This window comes from Arachis stenosperma, chromosome 1 (genome assembly GCF_014773155.1).
Source record: "Arachis stenosperma cultivar V10309 chromosome 1, arast.V10309.gnm1.PFL2, whole genome shotgun sequence".
NCBI lineage: Eukaryota > Viridiplantae > Streptophyta > Magnoliopsida > Fabales > Fabaceae > Arachis > Arachis stenosperma.
Genome location: NC_080377.1, coordinates 129,402,836 through 129,424,127, shown reverse-complemented (window position 1 = coordinate 129,424,127; position 21,292 = coordinate 129,402,836). Strand labels below are relative to the sequence as shown.

Below are 21,292 nucleotides of genomic sequence, written 5' to 3'. Positions count from 1 at the left end.
AAATATTTGATTATCATGCAAGGATTTCATTTCATCTTGCATTGCATCAAACCATTTCTTATTGTCGTCACCTTCCATAGCTTCCTTATAACATTTAGGTTCTCCCCCATCAGTCAAGGTCACATATCTATCAGTAAATGTTACATACTCATTAGAAGGATACCTCATTGAAGGTCGTCGCTCTCTAGTAGACCTCCTAGGATGGAAACTTGGAGAATTTTCAGGTAGTTCAGGTTGATTATCAGCATCATCATCAATTGGAGCATCAATCGAATCTCCTATCTCCTGGTGATTAGGAACCAAAGGCTCATTTTGCTACATATGCTCCTGATCTTAATTCTCTACTAGTTTTGACGAAGGAAGAGGCTGAACTAGATCTACACCAGTCAAGTCACTACTCTCTCACTGCCTTGTCTTCACATCCAACTTGGACCTTTCATCCTTTGAAACATGAACAAATACTTTGCATCTAAAGACTCTTGAGTGACCATACGAGACATCTTTGCCCGACCAAATATGATCCGAAACATCATTATCTAAAGCAATTGTAGGACTCAGATTAATCACATGAGCCGCTGTAAGTAGCGCTTCACCCCAAAAGACTTTAGGTAGCTTAGTTTCGGTAAGCATACACCTAACTCTTTCAATCAATGTTTTATTCATTCTTTCTGCCAAACCATTCAAATGAGGTATTTTAGGAGGTGTCTTTTCATGCCTAATGCCTTGCTGCTTGCAATACTCATCAAATGGTCCACAATACTCACCACCATTATCAATGCGAATACATTTAAACTTTTTACCTGTTTGCCTCTTAACCAAAGCTTGGAATTGTTTGAACTTTTTCAAAGCTTGATTCTTTGTTTTCAAAGCATAAGTCCAAAGCTTTCTTGAATGATCATCAATAAAAGTAATAAAGTAAATAGCTCCACTAAAAGACTGTACCTTCAAAGAATCACAAATATCGGAGTGCACCAATTCCAAGAAATATGATTTTCTTGAAGGTTGATGCTTCTTGAAGGATAATCTTCTTTGTTTGCCAATCATGTAATGAGAATATTTCTCTAACTTTGCATTCTTCAAACTGGAAAGAGCATCTTTTCGAGCCAAACAATTAAGTTCTTTTTCACTAATATGACTAAGTCGTCTGTGCCACAAGCAACAAACTTCTTTACTTTCAATTGCATTCACACTATCTCTTTCAATCATGACATGAATCACATACAAATTTGAAGTACCTTTTTCTCGAGTCACCACTAAGTTGCCTTTAGTAAGCTTCCATTGTCCAAAGCCGAAAGTGTTTACAAAGCCTTTATTATCAAGCCTTTTAACTGAAACTAAATTCAAGCGAACATCTGGAGCATGTCTAACATCTTTGAGTAGCAGCTTCAGTCCCATATTAGTCTCAAGACAAACATCTCCTACACCAATAAATTTGGCCAAGTCATCATTACCCATCTTAAACACTCCAAAATTACCTGGAGTATAAGAAGTGTAGAACTCATTCTTCAGTGTAATATGTATTGAGGCGCCACTATCAATTACCCAACTGAACTCATCATCAGAAACAAGATTGACCTTATACTCATAATCAGCAATATCAATAGTAAGAAGATCATCTGAAATAGAAGATACACGATCATTACCACTATCATCCTTCTTTTCTTGCTTACCTTTGTTTTTCTTTTTCTAAAGATAGCAATATTTTTTAACGTGATCCATTTTATGACAGTAGTGACACTCAACATTTTTGTATCTTCCCTTGGATTTGCTCCTGTTTTTACCTCTACCCTTTTGAACTCTATTCTGATTTTGCCCCCTGGTTTTAGTGACTAACATTTCAGAGTGTGACGAAGAATTCTGCGTCTTCCTTCTTATCTCTTCATTTAAAATGCCACCTTTAACAAGTTGCAGGCTCACTTTACCATTCAGAGTAGAATTAGTAAGAGGGATACGAAATATCTTCTAAGAATCTGGTAGAGTATTTAGCAACCATAATCCTTGAACCTCATCTTTAAACTTGATTCCCATGCTTGACAACTGATCCAGAACCCCTTGAAATTCATTCAAGTGATCTAATACTTGTGACTCTTCCTTGTATCTCAAATTCATCAACATATTCAACAAGTATAATTTATTATTTCCAGACTTGGAAGCATACAAGGATTCAATTTGATTCTACAAAGCCCTAGCATGAGTCTCATTAGCAATGTGTTTGTAAACATTATCATCCATCCATTGTCTAATAAAACCACAAACTTGTTAGTGTTCAAACTTCCATTCTTCATCTGTTTTAGATTCTGGTTTTTGTGTAAAAAATACGGGCAAATGTAGATTTTTTGACAAACAACAAATTCTTCATTTTTTTCTTCCATAGATGATAATTAGTGCCATTCAAACTTACCATCCTAGTAGAGTTATAACCAAATACCCAAAACTGAGCTCTGATGCCAATTGATAGGAAAAAAATACAATTGCCTACTTGCAAGAATTAGAGGAGAAACAATATTCACTCACAACAAGTATTAATACCAGCACAATAATACCCAATAGCAGCGAAAAAATCACATAAACCAGAAATTGGAGACAAGCTAACACACCAAGATTTTTAACGTGAAAAACCTCCTCAATGAGAGAAGTAAAAATCACAAGTCACTAAGACCAGGAAATAGCTTCACTATGATGAAAAATAGGGTACAAGAGAGTCAGAAATTACTGCACAAAATGTGCATACAACAAGCCAAACAATCCAAGTTTCAAAACTTTCAAAACAAGAACAAGAAGATGAAAATACCACAAAAACAGAGTTACTGTGCGTGGCCAATATCCCCAGCTACAGATATCGAATCAAAGATCTGAACGGTGAAATCAAAGAACCAGATGTAGAATACACTGTCCAAATTTGAGCTCGATCTAATGGTTAACGAATCTGCGGCGACCAATTTACAGAGACAGCTTTGTGTATGTACAAAAATAACTTTCTCTCTTCTTTTCTCTCTAGTGTTTGGTGTTCTCCTTTCAAAATGACCTCTCTCACTTAACTCTAACTCACCTCAGCCACTTCAACTATTTATGGGTTTGGATACTAACATTTGGACTTTTTCTCCACATAAGAAGGGAGCCCAAAAACCCAACACAAGTCTCATGATGATTAAAGATGTCATTATTCTTTGATCTGATTTGTTTAGTCACATGTAAAACAAATACTTATATGTACCAATCGGATCATCCGATTTAAAATTTTTAAGTAAAAAATATTAAAAGAATTAAATCAGATCTTCTAATTTGTAACTCAAAAAATTAAAAATCATATTTTATAAAATCAAACTCTCTGATTTATATATTCTAAAATTATAAAATTTAAATTCGACACTCCAATTTATAACAAAAAATAAAAAATCATGTTTTATGAAAATATACCTTTTAATTTGTGTACTCTTAAATTTTAAAATTCAGCTTCCATCAAATCGACCATCCAATTTTATTACAAATTTTATTATTATTTAAATCGGACGGTCCGATTTATTAATTATAATTTTAAAATTACACTCCATATTAAAGAAAAAATATGCAAGCTATCCATTCCTATAGATAATATATATATATATATATATATATATATATATATATATATTGTCTATTTTTTAAAAATTAACTCAAAAATATCCACCACAATATTTTTTAGAAACTTATTTAAATTTAGGTATTATCTACTATGCTTAAATTTTTATACTACATGATACAAATATAAAAAATAAGGTCGATACTTTTATTTCTCATTTTTTAAGCAAGTTAGGCACTAATTCTTTAGCCACCATAAAATTCTCCTTAAATTTATACTAAAAAATAGAAGGCGTGGAGCGTGGTCATTGGGCACGTGTTGAACACAATGTTGGCAGTGTTATACCAAAAGTCACATGATTACACGAGGCATATAGAAAAAAGGAAGGGTATGACACTATCACCCTCAAATAGAATCAAGGAATAAATCTTATGATAAAATCAAAGTGGGTGGTGGAATAGTATTATTCCCTATATGAAATCAAAAATTGTCAATAATGCATTCATTCACAGAAATTAGAACGTGGAATACATTGAGGAAGACTTGGCAATTTGCCATCAATTCCCCCCTTCACCACGGAAACTTCTTCCAAAGTTGCCATGTTGCCATCCTCCCTTGATATTTGATAAAAAGACGAACTCTGCATGTCAATTCCCAATTTCCCATAGATAGAGACCTTCTTGGCTTCTTGTCCAATAGCTCTTATCTTCTTTGTCATGTTGTCATCCTCCAAAAAGCCCAATAAAAGCCCAGGCCCAATAAGACACGTTCGACGTCAATAACACACAAGGCCCCTTCCTTAATCCGTCAAACTCGAAAAAAAAGGGTCATAAAAAAAGCGTGTTTGAGTGAACCCCACACCGACCAACGCTCTTTCCATGTAAGAATGCCACGTGCCCAATCTTATCCTCTTCCTCTTATCAGGCTATAAAAGCGCACGGCATGAGGCAGTTGAAGCCTAGAACAGTTACCAAAAATACAAATCCCTAAACAGAAAAAAAGCACACAGATCAAATTCCCAAAATGGCAGCCACCGTGACTCCTATTCGCGCTGTCGGAATCCAAGCAAGTGCCGCCTCCGACCGCCGTAAATCCGATCCCGACCGCCGAAGAAGCTCCAACGCCAACTGGTGGACCCCGCTGTTCGGTTGGTCCTCCGAACCTGATTACATTGATACAAACAACAAAGCAACCAGTCGGTCGGATTCGAACCTGGCGGTGGCGGAGGCGAAGTCTTCGAGACCACGGTTCGCCGGCGGGTTCACAGAGGAGAAGGCGAGGCAGCTCCGGATGATGACGACGGGGACAGAGACCTTTCACGACACCATGTATCATTCCGCCATCGCTTCTCGGCTCGCTTCCGATTTCAATCTCTCCTCCGAACAGTGACTTCTCCGGCGCTGGCAGCAGCTTATCCTCCTTTTCTTTCTGTACGTTTTTTTTTAATTTGTGGATCTGTCAGGTTTTAGTGGTGACGCATGGTGATGAACCGGACTGTTTTAGATAATTGTAAAATTTGATGTTAGTGGTGTATATAATAAGGATCTTATGATTATAATCATAAATTTAGTAATTTGATAAATGTGGAATGCTTATTGATTAGAGCATCAAGCGTAGTGTAGCTCGCATCGCATGTCAGCGTTATCCATTTTCTAAAATAGTCGGTGCGTCAGATCTGACGCGAACGTCTTGTTAGCTGACAACAATTGGGTAAACCTTAGAAGCAATTATTATTAGTAGGATTTAACTGAGACACATAAGTTTATCGAAAATTTTAAATATTTTTATTTAATAAATATAAAATAAATACATTAAAAATTTAAATTTTTTATATTTTAATAAAAAAAATTTAATATATTATTTTATATATGCCCTTAGACGTATGTTAACTAAATCATTATTATTATAACAAAAGTGGAAATTACTCATCAGCGACTTTGGTTATTGCACAAGTTTACTTAGCTTCAAGGTTGTGGATCCCAGCGCCAATATCGATTAAGTTGAAAGCATGATGAGGTGGAGGCGGTTGAATGGGTAACGATTAGAAATGTGGAGTATGAGTGCGTAATACGTGAGGAATCTGAATTTTGAAATTCAACATGCTGTCTCCTGAAGCATCTATAGGGAATATTATATGCGGAGGCGCTGGGGTCTCGGTTTGAGGTTAATTTTTTTGGATATTGGATAAAAATTGGTGTAATTTTTTAATATTGAAAATTATAGTGTTTTACAAAATTATGAGGGCTATAGAATTCGTAGAGTGTGAATTGTCAGATTAATATTTTTTTAATTTATAAAGACAATACACAGATTGCGTATTGTATTATTTTAATATTAAATTACAATACGCAGACTGCGTATTGTATTATTTTAATATTAAATTACAATACACAGTCTGCGTATTGTAAATACACAATCTGCGTATTGTCAGTACAATACGTGTTCTACGTATTGTGTTTGCACAGAGCAGTGCTCCCATAACACTGTAAAATTCTATTTTTTACAACATTAACGTAAAACTCTCCCCATTCTTTCATATTAAAATAAAAAATCCTCTGTTTGATAGTAACAATGTTAGTTTTATCGAATAAAATACAGTAAATAATAGGAAAAACCTTGAACATCCATGTTTCGGTTTATATATTTATTAACATAAATAATTAAAATTATTGAAATACCGATTTACCTCGTATATTTAAAATTCTTCCTAAATAATAATAGTGTCTTGCCCCTTCAGTATGCCCTATAATGCGCCAAGGAATCTGGTGATTGTTGCTGCGATTTTGATTGGAATTGAGATTTCTGGATGTGCACACTGCACACTATATTTCAGTGTCTTATGGCTTTGATGGATTTCAGAATTTTCTGGAAATTACAAATAAACCATTTGGACAGATTATAATTAACGGCTAAAATAATAAATTGGTCTTTTATATTTGAGTGTATTTTTGTTTTGGTTCTTAAAATTTAAAATATCTTAATTGAAAAAAAAGTTTCACTTAATTTTAATGTAGTAAGGTTAAAATTAAATAATTAACAGAATGTCATGCATAATAACCGTAGAAAACAAGGTTGATAATCTGGCGAATTAGTACCAGTTCTAAAAGTACACAATTAATCGTAGATGTATCATCAATACATTTATTTATCATTCTCTTTAGTTTTATAGAAAATATTTCATTTAAATCGTAAAAAAATAATAAATAAATAAAATTGATCCATTCACAGTTGATTTTGTGTCTTTAGAGTCTCTAAATTATCAACCTTATATTTGTATTACTGTTACGTAAAATATTTTGTTAATTATTTAATTTTAACCTCATGATCAAACTACATTAAAACTAAATAATATTTTTTAAATTCAAATAAAACACTTTAAACTTTAAAAAACAAAACAGAATTACATCTAAAATATAAAAAATTAATTTAATACTTTATCCTAAATTAATATATTCATGTATTCTCAATTTGTTAACGGTGGTATTACCTTTTTAGTTTTTACTTTCTTTTTTTCCCCTCCTGGTCTGGCTTTATATCATATTTCGATAACCAGTAACTTACACATCGGAACATGCTACAGGCAGGGTGTATCCGGATTCACTTGTAGTTTAACTAATCAACAAAGCAGAAAAATCATAGGCCAATATTTTGAATTTGAATATTTTATTTTTTATTATTGTTAAAAAAAAGGTTTGCAACTTTAGTAGTAGATTAGTGACTTTTTTTTTTATATGAAAGTAAAAGTAGTGATATATCTTAACATTGTAATTTTTAGTATTTTTAAAAAATGTAAAAGATACATAAATTGAAGAGTCCGATTTCTATACTTCAAATTTTTTATTTTTTTAAATAAAAATCTTTCGATTCGATTTTTATACTCTCACAAATCTTTCGATCTGATTTCATAAATCAGACGATTTAATTTCTTTACTTTTCACAAATCGAACAGTTCAATTTTTATTTATCTAATTAAATACATTTAAAAATAACACCTCATCAATCCACATTTTAAAAAAAATACCCTTGTTAATTCAATATCAAAAACAAAATCTGTTAGTGGATGCGGTGCGGAGCAAAAGCAATAAGCAGCAATTGATGAAAACTATGACCTATTTTGGTATGGAAAATATTAAATAACCAGCATTCTTAAATCTGAATCAATATTTAACCAATTCTCCATTTTTTTTAATAAAATATATTAGTCCTTATCATTTCTCTTTGTAATACTGTGACATTTTTTAAATATAGTATTCTCTTATGTAATGAAATAATATAAAATTGCTCTAACTTAAGGGTAAAAAAAAAAACTATACAAGGCTACAGGCACACCGAAAACACGAGTGGTATTACTATTACACACTTGACGCTACACAGAACACAAGCGGTATTTATTTATTTTGGGTAGGAGGTAAGAACACGCAAGTAGTATGTGGTTTTGTTCATCGAAAAATATTTTCGATAAAAATAAATGGTTCGAAATTATAAAATGGTTAAAGACATAAGCAGTGATTTAAAAAAATGCATGTGTAAACATTAAACAGAGGTTTTCGACGCGGATTCGATCCAAAATCTTTCGATGAATAAAGCAAGTCAAATCGAATAGGGTACTCGAGTTAGGTGATCGAAATAAGTTATTCGAATAAGTGATTCGAGTAATTATGGTAGTGGAGAAGTTAGAGGTTTCCATCACGTAAAAAATCATGGAAAACGTTTAAGCAGGAACGGTTACCAAGGAGAATGCATTCAAGGCTGTAATTTTGTAATTAATTGTAATTAATTGGCAGTTACCTAAAGTGAATTATAAATACTAGGAAGTTTTAGAGAATAAGGGTTGGAACTTTAAACTCAAAAAAATACTCAAGCACACTCATATCTCAAGAAATTTCTAAGTCTGCAATCGAGTTAACTTTTTTGTAGGATTCCTTCCATGTTTTCACTCTTTCAATTTATTCATTTGTAAGCTTTACATTTCAAATAAATTTACATTCAAAGTCTTCTTTACTTATTTGCCTAATTTAGGTTTCGGTATCTTTAAATTTTCATGTCAAAATTTTTTGGCTGCTTTCTTTCAATTTCAATGTAAATCTTTTTATTTTTTTGCCCATTTTCTTTTTAAAAACTTTATCTTTTTATCTCTTTTATTGATTTACAAATTTTATCTTGTTTTATTCCCAAGATTCAACTAATCGAAGATACTTTGATACACTTTTAGAAAATTAGTACCTGCAAAGAGGAGTAGGTTTCGCTCTCAGACCACTAGATATCGAACCACCATCGATTTACTAAAAATCGACAAAACATTTTTTTTTATAAGTTCTATGGTACCTTTATTGTAGTGCCTAAATTGCCTAACTTACCCTTTAAAATAAAAAATAAAATATTTAAAATAAAAAATAAATTATATAAAATTTATTAAATATTATTTGTTCATCTGTTTTAATAACTTAAGTACAATACGATAAACACCATAACATTCATTTTTTTATTAATATTTAAGGTTACATTAGTCTTTAAGAAAAGCATCTTATGTCCCACATGATTTTAAAACTCAAGGACAAACACAGGGTCTATTTTACTTATCAAACATAAAAAAAGTTTTTATACTTTTAAAATAATTATCCTTGAAAAAGATCTAGCAAATTATGTATATAAATCAGAAGAATACAACAGTCGAAGGGTATAAGAAGTCTGAAATGACCATGGGAAGAAAACGACAGGCCTACATCTAAGACACGCACAAAAATATTATTAGAAGGAAAAAAAATCCCGCCGATCAACTTCTAAGGGTAGTATGGGTAAGCCAAGTGCAAGTGTGCAACTACAGGGGAAGTCAACAATTGAAAATAGTCTTAATCGGTCGTCCTTGTTTGGGCTAAAGAACAAGCTCTCTCTTTCTTTTTCTGGGTCATGATCACTCAGCTCGATCTTGCAAAGTGGACATTTTGCAGGCCACCCACAAAATAACAAATATTTTACTGCCCATCATAACAACACAAGTTTGAAGGCCCAAAGACCTTCATTTTTGGATATAAAATATAAAAATATACCTTGTTATAAAATAATTCAAATAAATAATCAAAATGATACCTAAAAATTTATATTATTGATAAAAAAAATTCAAAAGATGTTATCGATAAATAGGCTCCGAAAGATTTAAAATGTGACAAAAAAATTAAATATTAAATATATATTCTCAAAAAAAATTTTAGAGACAATTTTGATACAAATTTTTACAATCATTAACAGAAAAATAAAATATTTTTATCTTTAAAATTTAATAATTTTATGTCAAGTAAATTTTCTAAAAGTTTTTTTTATTGTGAATGACCATATTTCTTTAAAAAAAATAAAAATAAAAATCAAATTTTGTTTCAAATTTTTTTATACACCTTTTAAATATTTATTCAAATTTTATCACAAAAATTCAGATCGAATGGATAAGTCATTTGTTAAATATAAAAGTTTTTTTTGTCACTTTCAAAAATATAATAATTATTGCTTATTTTTATCGCATTTTTAAATCATTCAAAGGTTGTTTCGTCAATAACATCTTTTAGGGATCTTTCTGTTTGAATCTTTTTAGTACCAACTTGATAGTTAATCCAAAATAATTTTTATTGTAGACGTTTTATCATGGAACATCATTATACATAATGAAATATGGAATATGGATGTCTTATCATAATGGAATATGAAATATTATCAATTAATAGGACATAGATTTTCATAATGTGTTTTCACTAATTAGTAAGTAAGTTAGGTGAATAATATTCTACTATTATTTATTTTGAAACCTTTATCTACAAATAGATTCTAAAAAGAAGGTTTCATGAGATACCAAAAATAATATATAGCAAATAACACACATAGCTATCTGTCTCATGTAGTCTTTTGGCTCCTTTGAGAAGAATATTGTATATGCAATATTAGTGTGAATGTGTTATGTTATATTGAGTGATACATATTGAGAATTAATAACATAGTTCTCTTACTCTCTCTTACAATTTTCTAGCTTTATTTCTATCTATCCATCTTAATTTCGTAACATGTTATCAGCAGAGAGACTCTTAAGGTTAAAATTTTTAATTATGTCAAATCTTTTTCATTTGGAATTTGAACCACTTCATATTTTTAGAAAAAATTATTTATCATAGATTGTAAATGTTGAATTCACCTTGACTTAATGGGTTTCACTAATGCTATTAAGAGGCAAACAATAATACAATACTACGACAATAATTTTTCTTCGTCGTCATCTTGACTAAAGATTAAAAAATAAATATCTTACTATAAAAAATCCAGCAAAACTATGAAAGAGCCTAGAGAAAAGGAATTATCACCAAAGATCGGTGATTCTTCCAAATGTCCAATATAAATGGCTATATTTACGATTACAGAATTTTAAATCTGTCGCGAAATATAATTCTGCAATGTTCAAAATAACTTCATAACTAAAATTATGTGGAAAAAATATTACCGATAAAGATATATTAAAAAAAATATTTTCAACCTTTCATACATTGAATATGCTCCAGCAGCAACAATATCAAGGAAAGGTATTTACAAAATATTCTAAATTAATTGTATGTCTTCTTATAACAGAGTAGAATAAAGAATTGCTCATGAAAAGTTATGAAACTGACCCCTCTAGCTCTGTTCAATTTTTTGAAATGAATGTGATACATTGTAATCCTAAAGTTAACAAAAGTCACTACTTCAATAATAAATATGATAAAAGAGAGAAGAAAAGATTCTTCAATAATAAAAGATCCTACAAAAAGTGAGATAATAAAAAAAATAGACACAATAAGAATATAGAAACTAGATGTTATCATTATGGTGGTAAATGTCATCGGTCACGTATTTGTCGTATGCCAAAGTATTTAATTGAACTTTACCAAATATCTTTAAAAGGGAATGAAAAAAGATAGAAACTAATTTTATTTCAAAAGATGCTCCCACCACAACTCATTATAATATGTCTAATTTCTTTAAAAATGTTAAAGGAAATATTGGTCATTTGATCAATAATAGAAACGTTGAATAATTTTTTTTCTTGTTATATGTTTGATTTTTATATGTTAATGTATATTTTTATTTATTTATATTTAAATATATTTATCTTTAAATTTGTCCTTCTATATAAGGTTTAAAGAATAAATAAATAAATTTTTGCTATTATAATATGTGTACAATAAATAAAATAGTTTTGCAAATAAGAATGATTCAACTCATTACATTAACAAAATTATGGAATTATGAATTTCAAAAGAAAATTAATTTTAAAGATAAATCATATGTTGAATTTCATTTTCACATGTTCTTTATGCTTTCTTGCAAAGAAAATGATAAAGATTTAAGGAACAGACACTTGTCTTGCGAATAGTGCAAGTATATATACTTTTTTTAAAAGCAAAATTTATTTTGCTGACTTTGTCTACGAAGAGGCAAGTGTTGATACCATTATTGATAAAAGTAAAATAATTGATAGCTCTAGAAGAACTGTTATTTTTTTTGGAGGAACAAAACTCATTATAGAAAAATGTGTTATTTATCTACAAAGTCTCAAAAGAATTTATTAAGATTTAATGATATCCGTAAGAATGGATATTGTATTAAGACAATAAATGAGAATAACAATGAGTTTTTTTGTATTACGAATTGTGATTCAAATAAGCAAGTCATATTAAAAAAAATGCATATGCTTTCTTTTGGTATATATTATACTCATATTAGTGCAATTGAATCACATGTTATAGTAAATCAGAAGTTTACTAACTTAAATGAATTTATCTTTTGGCATAATCGATTAAGTCACCCTGAAATAACAATGATGTGAAGAATAATTGAAAACTCACAAGAGCATTCATTGAAGAATCCTAAAATTCTTCCATCCAAAGAATTATGTTAAGTTGTATGTTCTCAATAAAAACTAATTATAAGATTATCAGCAGTAAAGATTAGATTTAAATCCCCTGAATTCTTTGAACGGATTCAAGGTGATATATGTGGACCAATTCATCCACCATTTAAATTTTTTAGATATTTTATGATCTTAATAGATGCATCTTCAAAATAGTCTCATGTGTGTTTATTATCATCTCACAACTTGTCGTTTGCGAAACTACTTGCACAAATTATAAAATTAAAAGCACAATTTATAGTAAATTCAATCAAAATAATTTGTCTTGATAATGTTGGTGAATTTACCTCTCAAGTCTTTGTAGCTCATGTTCATACATAAAATAGGCTAGCAGAATCACTTATTAAACGACTCCAGTTAATTGCTAGACCCTTACTTATAATAACGAATCTCTCCATTTCTACTTTAGGGTATGTTATTTTATATAATACAGTACTTATTCATTTATGGCTAACAATTTACTAAAAATTTTATCTTTTACAATAGGCTTATGGCCAACAATTAAATATATCCCATTTGAGAATATTTGGATGCGTGATATATGTTACAATTGTTTCATTTAATCATACCAAATTCAACTCCAAAAAAAATAGAAATATATATTGGATATAATTTTCCTTTTATTGTGAAGTATCTAGAGACTAGAGATACAAATAGGTGATACATTTAAAGCTCAGTTTACATATTATCACTTTCATGAGACAATACTTTTAACATTAAGAAGAGAGAATAAACACCTCACAAAAGAGTTGAGTTGAAATTCATTATGATTAATACATTTGGATCCTCATACGAGACAATGTTAATTGGATGTTCAAAAAATTATACATTTGTATAAAATTACAAATTTATTGTGTGATGTATTTTTTAATATAAAAAGAATAACAAAATCTTATATCCTATCTGAAAATGATCCATTTTAAATTGATGTCATTATTGGACAAATGATCAATAGTGAAAACACGTGTCAAAAGTGCGGCAGATCAGTCAATTCTAAAGATAAAAATTCTCATAAAAGAAGAGGGACAAATTGTGATAAAGAGGCAATACCCTTTTCGTTGAGGAGGACAAAAATATAGTTGGGACACTACAGTAGTGCAGTTATCCAAAGTCACGATATAATTGAAACCAGGGACGGATACATGGGGGGTAAGTGGAGGCCTGGCCCCCCCAGCTTTTTACAAAAAAAAAATTAATTTAAGAAGCCCAATCCATAAAATATAATAATTTTTAAAAATTTTTTAAAAACTTAAATTGACTAAACAGAAACAGTGAAACACTATTCTTCTTTTATTCCTTTTGGTTTTGACGCTTAGCATTCCTTTTGGTTTTGACGCTTAGCATTCCTTTTGAATTGAAGCCATAGTGACGACTGACGCGATGCCCTCTAGTCCTCTACTCCACTCAGTTAGTGACTACTATCTCATAAGGTACATTTTATTATATATTTTAAATTTGTTATTATATATCTTAAATAGTTACTATGCAGATTTATTGTTCTTGTTGATATATCTGAATATCTCTATGACTCTATGTACTGTACTACAGTGTGATTATGTATATTATTAATTTGTCTAGTAGTTTTTTATTTTTTATTTTTAGTAAAATTGATAGTGATTTAGTAAAAAAAATATTATTAATTTTTTATTGATGTTTAATTAATAAAAAATATTTAGACTTTATTTATTCATGTGAGTATATAATTATTTGAATTTTTTTCAGGTAAAAAGAAACTAGAACATTTTATGATGAAAAAGCAAAGTAAAATTGATGCAATTTTTAAGAGAAAAGCTGCTGATAATGTTGGAGTTCAAACAAGCCAACCCTCTAATCTTATTTCACAAGAAGTTCAAGTAAGTGAACTCTCTAATCTTACTCAAAATGCACATCAACATGAATCCAAAGTTCCAAGATTAGAAAGAGATGTTGATATCTCTTTACTAGAAAGGGATCCAGGAAAGCGACGTCCAATTTGGCAGTATAATGTCAATGAACGTGATAAGATTCGTAGAGCATACATAATAGTTGGGCCATACCAACCAACAAATATTAGTTATCCAGCTTCTGGTAATAACAATCACCGTCGATATTTTCAATCTTCTTGGTTTAAGAAATTTTCAAGTTGGTTAGAATATTCACCAGAAAAAGATGCTGCTTATTGTTTGCCTTGCTACTTGTTTAGTAAACATTATGGTGCTCGCAATGATGGAAAAAATGCATTTTCAGAGTTAGGATTTAGTAATTGGAAGAAAGTAAATAATGGAGTGAATTGTGCATTTGTATGTCACGAGGGTTCTATTCCTAATTCTCCCCATAATTTATGTGTGAAATCTTGTGATGATTTAATGGCTCATTCTAAGCATATAGACAAAGTTCTTGATAGGCATAGTGATGAAACTATTGCAAATAATCGCTTAAAGTTGAAGACATCTATTGATGCTATTCGATGGCTTGCATTTCAAGCATGTGCATTTAGAGGCGACGATGAAAGTCTTGGATCTTTGAATAGGGGAAATTTTATTGAGTTAATTAAGTTTTTAGCTTCATGCAATCAGAATGTTAATAATGTTGTCCTTGAAAATGCTCCTGGAAATGCTCAATATATATCTCCCGGTGTTCAAAAAGATATATTGCATATCTTTGCTAGAAAAGTGCGTGCAACAATTCGAGAAGAAATTGGTGATTCTAAATTTTGTATAATTATTGATGAAGCAAGAGATGAGTCAAAGCGAGAACAAATGTCTGTGGTTTTGAGATTTGTAGACAAGCACGGTTGTGTTCAAGAAAGATTTTTTGATCTTATACATGTTTCTGATACGTGTTCTTTGACATTGAAAACAGAAATTTCATCAGTTCTTTCTCGTCATAATCTTGATGTTCAAAATCTTAGGGGACAAGGGTATGATGGAGCTAGTAATATGCATGGTGAATGGAATGGATTGCAAGCTCTATTTTTGAAAGATTGCCCTTTTGCTTATTACATTCATTGTCTTGCTCATCGATTACAATTAGCACTTGTTTCTGCAGCCAAAGAAGTTTGTTATGTTCATCAATTCTTTTCAAAACTTACCCTAATTGTGAATGTTGTGACTGTTTCTCCTAAACGTCATGATCAGTTAAGGGTTGCTCAAGCAAATAATGTTGCAAACTTAATTGCCAATGATCAAATTGTGACAGGTAGTGGACTTAATCAAATTGGTACTTTGCAAAGAGCTGGAGATACTAGATGGGGGTCTCATTTGAATTCTGTACGTAGCTTGCTATGCATGTTTGATGCTACTTGTGAAGTTCTTGAAAAAAGCAGTGAAGAAGGTAATTTCTCCACTCGTGGTGATGCTAGTGCTGCTTATGATGCTATCACATCCTTTGAATTTGTCTTTGTTTTGCATTTGATGAGAAATATTTTGGAAGTTTGTCATGATCTTTGTCAAGCTTTGCAACGAAAAAATCAAGACATATTGAATGCTTTAACTCTGGTTTCTACTACCAAGACTTTAATCCAACGAATGAGAGAATCAAGTTGGGAAGCTTTCATAAAAGAAGTTATATTATTTTGTGAGAAACATGAAGTTGAAGTTCCTGATATGAATGCAATGCATATTCCTAGAAGAGGCCGAACTCGCAAAATTGTTGACCAAATTTCAGTGGAGCATCATTACCGTGTTAATTTATTTCTGGCTGTAATTGATACACAGTTGCAAGAGATTAATGGAAGATTCAATGATCATATGGTGGAATTGCTTACTTTAAGTTCAACTTTAGATCCCAGAGAAAATTATAAGCTCTTCAATGTCAACAAAGTATGTGAATTAGTAGAACGGTTTTATCCAGGCGACTTCAGTGACCAAGAGAAATTTCACATTAGAATGCAAGCTCAACATTATGAACTTGATGTTCCTAATCATATTGAGTTAACTAACTTGTGCACAATTTCGGAGTTATGTCAAGGATTAACGAAGACAGGAAAGTCTTTAACATATCCTTTGATTGATCGTTTGATTCGCTTGGTATTAACTCTACCTGTTTCAACTGCTACAACTGAGAGATCTTTTTCAGCTATGAATATTGTGAAGAATAGACTCAGAAACAAAATGGAAGATGAATTTCTTGCTAATTGTCTTTTGATTTATATTGAGAAGAAGATTGCTGAAAGATTTGACACCGATTCTATTATCGATGAATTTTATGATATGAAGAATCGACGTGTACCACTTCGTTAGTAAAAAGTATACATATTTTTTTGTACTTTAAATATATTCTCTATTGGTATATTTTTGTAATGCATCTTACATTATAATTTATTTATATATATTTTTAATATTATATATGTTATTGGCCCCCCATGATAACATTTCTGAATCCGTCCCTGATTGAAACATCAAAATATATTCAGGTAATTAAAAATTGTCAAAATGATGAGATCTCAATAAACTATTTCTTTTAAAAAAAACTGAAGAAAAATAATTGCTGACAATATATTTATATATAATGTAGTGCTAAATATTATGCATGAAAATGAGGATCTAAATAAAAAACTATTGAATAATGCCAATGAAGGAATGATTAACAAAAATGAAAAGAAGTCACGAAAAATAAATTAGAGCCTGTTACAAAACTTAAAATCTTTGGATTTGTAGTTTGAACACTCAAATGTGTGAAATCTGTTGGATACGAAGAGGTATTTGCAAAAAAACAAAATGAGAATAATAAAATTGTAGTACAAAATTTCTCACAAAGACTTGATATTGACTATAAGGAGACCTAATCTCATGTAGTTGATACAATTACCTTGATCTATTTGATTAGATTTTCTGCATATCATATGCACTTAATGGACGTGGTCACGACCTATCTATATGGATAATTAGATCGTGATATCTATATGAGAGCCCTTGAAGAACTAAAGATGTTTGAATCATCAAAAGAGAATTCTCTAAGATTATACTTGGTTGGATTACAAAGATCTTTATATGGATTAAAATAATCTGAACGGATGTGATACAACCATCTTATAGAGCATTTGATGAAACAAGAGTTCAAAAATAATGATATTTGCTCATGTATTTATACAAGATAATCTGCAGATGGATTCATTATAATTGTTGTGTATGTTGATGATTTAAATGTCATTGGCTCTCTTAAAGAGATCCCAACGATCATAAATGCTCTAAAAAAATAGTTTGAGATAAAAGATCTTAGAAAAATCAAATTTTGTCTTGGCCTTCAAATTGAATATGCAACAAAAGATATATTTTTCATCAAAAGACTTACATAGAGAAAATGCTAAGGAGATTTTATATGAAAAAATCAAATCCAGTAAAAATCCCAATGATCGTAAGATCACTAGGTATGAATAATGATTCATTCCGATCAAAAGAAGAAAATGAAGAAACACTTTATCCTAAAGTCCCATATATTAGTGTCATAGGTGCACTAATATATCTTGCTAATAATACACGTCTTGATATAATATTTGTTGTAAATTTATTAGCGAGATACAAAAATGTGTTTTGATATCTTCGTAGAACGACTAATATAGAGTTATTTTATTCTTATGGATCTAAATCATAATTAGTTGACTATACAGATGTAGAATATCTATATGATCCCCATAAAAATAAATTTTAATCAGGATAATTATTTACACTTTGTGACATAGTTATATCATGAAAATCTACAAAGTAAATTATAGCTGCAACATTTTTTAATCATTCTGAAATACTTGCAATACATGAGTAAAGTCATGAATGATTTTGGCTCAAGAGTTTAATCGGATATATTCAATCATCATATGGATTAACTGACATGAAGATAGCCCCTAGAACGTTGTAGGAAGATAATGCGGCGATTGCTCAACTCAAAAGTGCATACATCAAAGGTGACTAAATGAAGCATATTTTTTCAATTTTTTTTCACACATGATCTTTAAAATAAGAAATAATTGACGTTTAATAAATTTGTTCAAGTGATAATTAAGCAAACTTAATTACCAAGTCACTTCCTGCATCCTCCTTTGAGAATTTAGTACACAATCAGAATGCGTCGCTTTCGAAATCTTAAATGGTGTCACCAAGAGAGAAAAAGACTACCTCTTTCTTGATCAAGTTTGTTGAGTTTGAAGAACTAACATTTTAAAGATGATGACTAAATATTATTATTGGGTTAAAAAGCCAATTATATTTGTGATTAGTTTAGTGTGCAAAAAATTAATTTAATCACACTGGCCAAGGAGCAATAAAAACAAGCCCAACAAACTAATGAAGTCCAATATTGGTTCAACTTAAACAAGCGTTCATACCATCACTCTTAATCCAAAGAATGAGTAACTGAACTACAAGAAAGAAGGGAAAAAAGAATTTAGCCCAAGAACAATCACAAGTTTAAATCGGTGGTTCATATCCAAACCCATTCACTTGGTTGTTAACTAAGGAGAATGAGTTCCATTTCTTTTTTAACCAAACACCACACCACCGAACTAAGATTCTCTCTTCTCTCTCATCCCACTCTTCCAACACCCATATGAAAGCTTAGAAGAAAAGAAAGAAAAAAGGAACCTTTAACCTAGGGCAAAATCAAAGAACAAAAGGGAGTTATCAAATCCAAGTAAGAAGAGGAAGTCAAAGAGGATAGGACTAAAGGCAAAGATCACATTCTAAGAAAAAGTCACAAAAAGTATTTCTATCTTGGTGCTTCATTGAAGCTCAGTAAAGAAATCTTCTCCTTAAATACACATAAGTGAAAAGTTGGAGATGTTGAAGATGATAAATTTCTGCTGTGAATCAACGTTCAAGAATCAAACTTGGAGCCAAAGCAAGAATGAAGGGTTCAGATTCAGCAAGTAATTTGAAAAAGAATGAAAGAGAAGATAAAAGGTATAGATGCATGTATGATTCAGTCACTACCTTTACTCTATCTCTCCTCTGTGACGTCGCTGTTACTACTGATTTTTTGGGAGAAGAAGTCCAATGTGCTAAAGTAAAGTTTCAAGCTTTGAAAGTTTCACTCCTCTATTAAAAGGGTGAACGGCCAAAGATTGAGGTAAGGAGAGAAAGAACAATGTTTGGATTTCCATAGCTTATAGAACTTTTACCGTTCTTCTCCTTCATGGTTCTTATTGAATATCTCGTTTTTTTAATCTAGTCTTTCTTAGTTTTCAATGAAAAAAGGCAATACTGTGAGGATTGTATGAAAAATCCATTGAGTGAAAAAAGGCAAGAGAGTTAGAATTATAGAAAAGCCAATGTTTATTTCAAAAATCTTTTGTAAGTTTTTCTGTTTTGTTGTCATGATCCTGAAGGGATTTCATTGCAAGTTGGGTGAACACTTTGCTGTTGAAAGCTAAAGTGAGTTTCTAGCCAAAGCTGAATGTATGCTACATTGCACTGAATAGCTGAATCAGGATATATCGCTGCGTCACTTCTCTTTCTCTTCTCTGTATCTAGTTCTGAACTTTAGGAGACAAAACAAAATTATCTCCTGATTATTCTATCTAATTATACTTCACAGAAATACACCTTGCACGTAACTCTGTTTTGCCTCTTCTTTCGACAAAAGACAAAATAAAATAATCTTCTGCTTTTCACCTAAGGCAACATTATAAAATCTAGAAGTTTTATCCAACTCCATGATTAATCAAGAAAAGTAAAAAGATGTCAAGATTCAACCGCCTTCTCTTAGTCACTGATATCCATCAAAGTTTTTATGCCATTGGATTTTTTTATAAGGTTTTTTAATTAAACAATTCTCATTAAAAAAATATTGTATTCTTTTTTTCTTAATCAAATTTTTTATCCTGCAAGTTTTTCTTAAAAAAATTTTAACGAGGCATATTTGTAATGACATCTAAAAGAGAGTGTTATAAAATAATTATTATTGTGGATGTCCTATCATGGAACATTATCATACTTAATCGAGTATGAAATATGAATGTCCTATCATAACGAAGTATAAAATATTATCAGTTAATAAGACATGAATTTTTATAATGTGTTTTAGTTAATTAGTAAGTGAGTTAGATAAATAATATTATATTATTTACTTTAAATCCTTCGTATTTTAAAGAGGTGGTTTCATGACATACCAAGAATAACATATAGCAGACAATACACATAGCTATTTATCTCAAGTAGTCTTTTGGCTTCTTTGAGAAGAATATTGTGTATGCAATAGCAATATGAATATGTTATATTATATTGAGTGACACATTGAAAATTAATAACAAAATTTTTTTTCTCTCTCAAAATTTTCTAATTCTATTTTTATCTATCCATCTTAATTTCACAGTAACTGTCACTATTTTTAGTTGAGGAGATAGTTCATTTTTGAAAGAAAAACTTTTTCTTAGAGTTCCAAAATACACCATTTGGGAGAAAATATATTTTTTATCTCATATTTTTAAATTTTTAAAAAATATTATTAATATTTAATTTGATTCAATTTTGTTTATAATAATTAAAATAAATTTTAATATATTTCTATTTTCGAAGTATATCTGAAACAAATTGTTTGTGATTTGGGCTTGAAAAAGAGGTCGAAGATGGGATGAAGGTGCTTTGGTATAGGTTCATGTCAGCTTCGAACGGTTGGAGGGTACATGTAAGAAATTCTGATACTTAAGTTAGCATAAGTTTTAAATAAGTTTATAAGAAATTGGGATTGAAAAAATACATGAATTTCATGTGGTATTTATAGATGAAAATGATGACTAGATCATCACTTATGAATCTTCCTTCTTGTAGTGGTGGGTGGTTTCTTCCTCAATATTTGAAAAATTATCCCACGTAGAGGTTGAAGGTTTGTGAATAGCCTAG

The 21,292-nt window shown here is 30.4% G+C and overlaps 2 protein-coding genes across 2 annotated transcripts; both read left to right on the top strand.

Annotated features, from left to right (window-relative positions):
* Positions 1–4,504: 4,504 nt before the first annotated feature.
* LOC130971039 (uncharacterized) lies at positions 4,505–5,141 on the top strand. The gene has a single exon (XM_057897118.1). The coding sequence runs from the start codon at positions 4,583–4,585 to the stop codon at positions 4,946–4,948; it is 366 nt and encodes a 121-aa protein (XP_057753101.1). The 5' UTR covers positions 4,505–4,582; the 3' UTR covers positions 4,949–5,141.
* A 9,089-nt stretch (positions 5,142–14,230) lies between these two features.
* On the top strand, positions 14,231–16,702 carry LOC130934721 (uncharacterized). The gene has a single exon (XM_057864265.1). The coding sequence runs from the start codon at positions 14,231–14,233 to the stop codon at positions 16,700–16,702; it is 2,472 nt and encodes an 823-aa protein (XP_057720248.1).
* The last annotated feature ends 4,590 nt before the right edge of the window (positions 16,703–21,292 follow it).

Excerpts from the sequence above, each read along its gene's own strand:
- LOC130971039 (XM_057897118.1), top strand. The coding sequence starts at position 4,583 with ATGGCAGCCACCGTGACTCCTATTCGCGCTGTCGGAATCCAAGCAAGT.
- LOC130934721 (XM_057864265.1), top strand. The coding sequence starts at position 14,231 with ATGAAAAAGCAAAGTAAAATTGATGCAATTTTTAAGAGAAAAGCTGCT.